At 53.0% G+C, this 5461-nt stretch overlaps 1 protein-coding gene across 2 annotated transcripts; it reads right to left on the bottom strand.

Moving 5' to 3' along the window:
- Window positions 1-491: 491 nt before the first annotated feature.
- Window positions 492-5219, bottom strand: LOC129708474 (nucleoside diphosphate kinase). 2 transcript variants are annotated; one of them, XM_055654283.1, is made up of 5 exons: window positions 5107-5219; window positions 3757-3889; window positions 2787-2888; window positions 1261-1373; window positions 492-750 (listed from the first exon to the last, which is right to left on the bottom strand). In XM_055654283.1, exons 2-5 carry the CDS (start codon window positions 3883-3885, stop codon window positions 633-635), a joined length of 462 nt encoding a protein of 153 aa, XP_055510258.1. In that variant the 5' UTR covers window positions 3886-3889; window positions 5107-5219; the 3' UTR covers window positions 492-632. The 2 variants fall into 2 exon arrangements, with proteins under 2 accessions (XP_055510258.1, XP_055510259.1); XM_055654284.1 differs by lacking the exon at window positions 5107-5219 and adding an exon at window positions 4432-4452.
- Between the last annotated feature and the right edge of the window lie 242 nt (window positions 5220-5461).

Genomic DNA, 5461 nt, shown 5'->3' with positions numbered 1-5461 from the left:
GGCCTAAGTTACCCACTCCACCCAACTAGTCCCACCGACCTGTGGGGGTCTGAAGAAGGGTTTCGGCCCGAAACGTCGCCTATTTCCTTCGCTCCATAGATGCTGCTGCACCTGCTGAGTTTCTCCAGCAATTTTGGGTACCTTCGATCTTCCAGCATCTGCAGTTCCTTCTTGAACACACTATCCATGTACCTGCCTGTTGCTTAAACATTGTGATGAAACTACCTCCTCCAGCTGCTCGTTCCATACACCCACCACCCTGTGTGTGAACAAATTACCCCCCGGATTCCTATTATATTCCCCCCCCCCCCCCCCCCAAAACCGATGTCCTCTGGATGCTGGGAGTCACACTGGATGTGAACACAGTTGAAGGGATTAATGAGCAAATGTGCGGCTGTTTCACCTCAACGGGAGCCCCCTGCTGTAAACATTCATACATCCACGACCAAGGGCTCAACACCACTGAAAACCCAACATTCACAAGCACCGACTGGTTTTAACTGCATTTATTGGGTTGGTCATTCACCACAGTGTTTAGGGCTCCACATGATACATGGAATAGGTACAAAATCGAATGTCTGCGACATGTTGGGAATGATGGAGAAGATGGAACGGTGTGGCCATGGAACGATTCACTCATAGATCCAGTCATGGGCACAGTTCTTGTACTCCACAATCTCCTCTGGCTTGAACCAAAGGCTGATCTCCGTCTGTGCACTCGATACAGAGTCACTGCCATGGATGATGTTCCTGCAGAGAGAAAACAACACTTTACAAAACGGCTTTTACCCTCACGTGTGGAAGGTGATTGCACCCAGATGTGGACTGTGTGGGCACCTAACATCTGCACAGATCTGTGGCCCAGCTTGCCCATGTACAGCACATGCGTTAGGCAAGGAATGGGGAAATGTTCAGCGATAAGAACTTTAGGAGGGTTGAGAAAGTCACATTGTAGAATGGAATGTTAATGTGATCAGCAGGAATACGGCAATCTCTGATACATAGATCAGTACGACACAGGCCCATCAGCCTACAATGAGTGCTGAACCTGATCCCAACGGATCTCCTCTGTCTGCATGTGTCCATATCCCTCTGTTCCCTGCTTATTCATGTGCCCACCCAAAGATCTCTTAAATGCCATGATCTTATCTGCCCCCACCACTACCCCCAGCAGCATGTTCCAAACTCTCACCACCCTCTTTCCCATCTCACCATAAAGCTAAGCCCTCTGGTCTTTGACAGCATAGCTCAGCGACTCACCTGCCAACCTGAATACAGAAGTCTCCACGGATGGTGCCAGGCTTGGAGTCAGCCGGGTTGGTCTCGCCCAGCATCACCCTGCCAGTCTTCACCACATTCAGACCTTCCCACACCTGCAGCAGATACAGATGATAAAACCCAGGCCCACCACAACACAGAGAGACAGACACAGACAGAGCGAGAGAGAACGAGAGAGACAGACAGAGCGAGAGAGACAGACAGACAGAGCGAGAGAGAGACACACCAGCTCCAATCCCAAAGCTATCGCTGAGGTGACACATTGTTGGAATGTCACCAGGGAAGGAGGTCCTGCAAAAAACACACACACACACACAAATTACCATGGCCTTAACCTCTGCCAAGGAGAGGGATGAGAACCACACCACCCTCCAACCAGGTCCCTCACGCCAACAGCAAGCAAATGAGGCAAACATTCCAGTAAATGTCGACCAAGGCAACTCCAAGGCTGCTCTGTGCAAGAGAACAGCACAGGAACAGGCCCTTCAGCCCAAACATACCAAGACCAATAGTCCCTCCTCCACAGGCAGCTGATTCAATACAACCCATGCTGTGTGAAACATTCACCCCTTTAAACCTCAGCCCTAAAATTTTAAAGACCTCTTCCCCAAGACAGAGACCCCCACCTGCCCTATCAACGCCCCTCATTATTTTGTACACCTCCCAGCCTCCTTCTCTCCAGGGACCACAGTCCCATGATAACTCAAGCCCTCTAATCCCAGCAGAGAACAGTGCAGCACAGGAACAGGCCCTTCGGCCTATGCTAGTGCTGAACATGATGCCAAGTAAAACTGATCTCTGTCTGCACATCCACGAGCCCATCCAAATGCCTCTCAAACACCACTATCACCCCTGCCTCCACCACCACCACCACCCCCAGCAGCATGTTCAGGCACCCACCACCCTCTAAAAAAACTTGGCCTGCAACTTTTAAACTTTTCTCGTCATACCTTAAAGCTATGCCCTCTAGTCCTTGACTGAGGGAAAAGAAGTCTATCCTATCTATGCTTCCCATTTTGTATACTTCTATCAGGTCTCCTCTTAATCTCCGGCACTCGAGAAAACTGATTGGGGATGATCAGCCATGATCACATTGAATGGCCTGGCTCGAAGGGCCAAATGGCCTACCCCTGCACCTATTGTCTATTGTCTAAAACAATCCATTTGTCCAATGTCTCTTTGCAGCTAATCCTCTAATCCAGGCAACATTCTGCTAAACCCTCTTTTGGATCCTCTCCAAAGCTTCCGCATCGTCCTATAATCGGGCGACATGAACTGCACGCAATACTCCAAATACAGACTAGCCAAGATCTGAAAAGGTTGCAACGTGACTTCCCGACTCTTATACCTAATGCCCCAGCCACCCTCAAACTCTGTGAGCACCCCAGCACTTGCTCTGAAAGGCAGCTACAAGGCAAGCCTCCCGGCAGTATAGGAGTCAACACAACACAATTATCCAGGCCCACAGATCGAGACATCTAATGAGGTCTCTTAAGCTACTGACTTACCATGGCAACCACAGGCCCGGAGTTCATGTACTCCACCAGTTTGGTGTAGAACGGCTTATCGGAAAGTTCACAGTAGTGTTTCTCCAGCAGAGCTTTGGGAGCCTGTGAAGAGAGGAGGCAATGTGTATTCAGATTAGTGTGTAGCACATGGGTAGACAGTTTCTTACCCACCTTGTCACTGCCTTCAGTGTGTGACTGGACAGTGCAAGATGGGACAGGGAGATGGAACTTTACTCCGTGTCCAGCCTTAGTTGAGTGACACAATCTGCAAACAGGGACACTGTTTCCGCCGCAGCCCTGCACTATTATTGCCCATTTTGTGATTTTCCAACGCTCAAAGATTACTCACCCACCCATCTGTTGCAAGTCTAGATTTGTCATGCACGGAAGTATTAAACAGACTGGGCCTATTCTACAATTCCGGAGTGTGAGAGGTGATCTCACTGAAATTAACCAAATTCTCACTGAACCCGACAAGGTTGAAGTTTCCCCCATCCGTGTTGTCAGTCTCAATAAAGGGCCAAATGGTCAGGACAGAGATGAGGGACGAGCAGTAAATATTTGAAATTCTCTCCCCTTGGAATCAGCACCAGGGCGCAGGCCGGGACCACAAAGGACCCGTGTTAGACTTCAGACATACAGCGTGTAAACAGGCCCGCCAGCCGGAGTTTCATTCCAAAGCCAATTAACCTACAGATCTGCATGTCTTTGGGATGTGGGAGGAAACTGCAGCACCTGGCGAAAAGCCACACAGTCACAGGGAGAACGTACAAACTCCATACAGACAGTACCAGTAGTCAGGATTCAAACGCTGTGAGGCAGCAACTCTACCCGCTGCGCCACCGTGCCAATGCTGCATTTGCAGCTCTGCTTCATCACAAAGTGACAGCCAACAAGTGCAGCGTTTGCAGAAACAAGGGGATTGTTCAGATGACAGTGCAATATAACAGGGCCACACAGACTCACGTACCTTAAGGAATTTCATGGCAACCAGTTTAAACCCCTTCTGTTCAAAGCGTTTGATGATATCCCCCACGATCCCTCGCTGGACTCCATCTGGTTTCACAGCAATGAAAGTGCGTTCCTTGCTTCCCGACATGTTTCTAGAAGATCACACACATACATATATTCATGAAAACGAGCAGAGTCTGGCCACGCCATTAAACCTCCACTGCAGCAAACACACAGTGCAGCATTCTAACCAGGCTTCAAATATCCCTGCTACAAGCAACTGCACGTTGCAATCACAAAGTGCTACAGGAACTCTGTGGAGATAATGGTCAGACGACTTTTCTGGTCCAGATGTCTGAACTGAAACGTCACCTGTCCATTCCCTCCATGGATGCTGCCTGACCTGCTGAGTTCCTTTAACACTTTGTGGCCCAAACTAGACAACCTTGTATTTCCTAGAACAGAAGGTAAAACAATATATGTTTTTCCCGTTCATTTTTTTCCTAGTTCCAGGAGGGATCAGACCTTTTTTACCAGATGGGGGTGGAGGTGGTGCAGGGAAAAATGGACAGGACCTGGCCTCAGAGCAGGGCTGTGGAAGTGAGTGTGTCTCAAACAGCTCTGGCCATACACAAAGGTCATAACAGGGTTGCAATTCCTTCAGGAAACATCTGTATTGAACGTGGATACATACGTGGCTCAAGGTGGAAATGTGAAGAAGTGATTCACCAGGTGTGATCTGAGCGTGTGGGCTTTAGTTATAGGGAATGGTGGGATAGTCTGGGACATCTCAGCGCGGGCGGAGCGGCGGCCAGGTGAGTGCCGGGCACAGTAGCCTCACACACCGGCCCGGCCCGGCCTGCAGTGCAGTGCGGGGCTGTGCTGGGCCTACAGTGCAATGCGGGGCTGGGTCTGCTGGGCTGGGTCGGGTCGGCGGGGCTGGGTCGGCGGGGCTGGGTCTGGGTCTACTGGGCTGGGCTGGGGTCTGCTGGGCTGGGTCGGGTCGGGTCTGCTGGGCTGGGCCGGATCGGGTCTGCTGGGCTGGACTGGGCCTACGGGACTGGGTCTGCGGGGCTGCTGGGCTGGGTCGGGTCGGGTCGGGTGGGCTGGATCGGCTGGGCTGGGCCGGTTCTGGGGCTGGGCCTACAGTGCAGTGCGGGGTCGGGTCTACTGGGCTGGGCCTACAGTCTGCTGGGCTGGGTCTGGGTCGGGTCGGGTGGGCTGGGTCTACTGGGTCTGGTCTGGTCTGGGCCGGGTCTGCGGGGCTGGGCTGGGCCTACAGTGCAGTGCGGGTCTGGGTCTGCGGGGCTGGGCTGGGTGGGCTGGGTCTGCGGGGCTGGGCCTACGGGACCGGCCACTCGCCACCCACCTGGCGGCCGCTCGTCCCGGGCTGAGAGCGCGGCGCCGCCCGCACCGTTTTATATAGCGGCCCGCCGGAAACGGACACTACCACGGCGCGGGGGGGGGGGCCTGTGGTAGTGTCCGTTTCCGGCCGGCCGTGATAACCAGGGCCCAGGAGCCACAAAGACCGGCATTGATAATTGTCCCTCGTTCTTGTTCATTATGTCAACGATTCCGTGACACATCTGCCCGGTGACTGTTGCTAGAGTGGTTCATTCCCTCACCCCTCAACCCCCGCCCCCCTGGCGGCCGGTGGGCGCTTCCCTGACCCCCTGTCCCCGGCGGCCATGTGACCCGGAAGCGCACGCCCACGCCGGAGCTCG

Source organism: Leucoraja erinacea, chromosome 23 (genome assembly GCF_028641065.1).
Source record: "Leucoraja erinacea ecotype New England chromosome 23, Leri_hhj_1, whole genome shotgun sequence".
Lineage (NCBI taxonomy): Eukaryota > Metazoa > Chordata > Chondrichthyes > Rajiformes > Rajidae > Leucoraja > Leucoraja erinaceus.
This window is presented reverse-complemented; position numbering and strand designations above follow the sequence as displayed.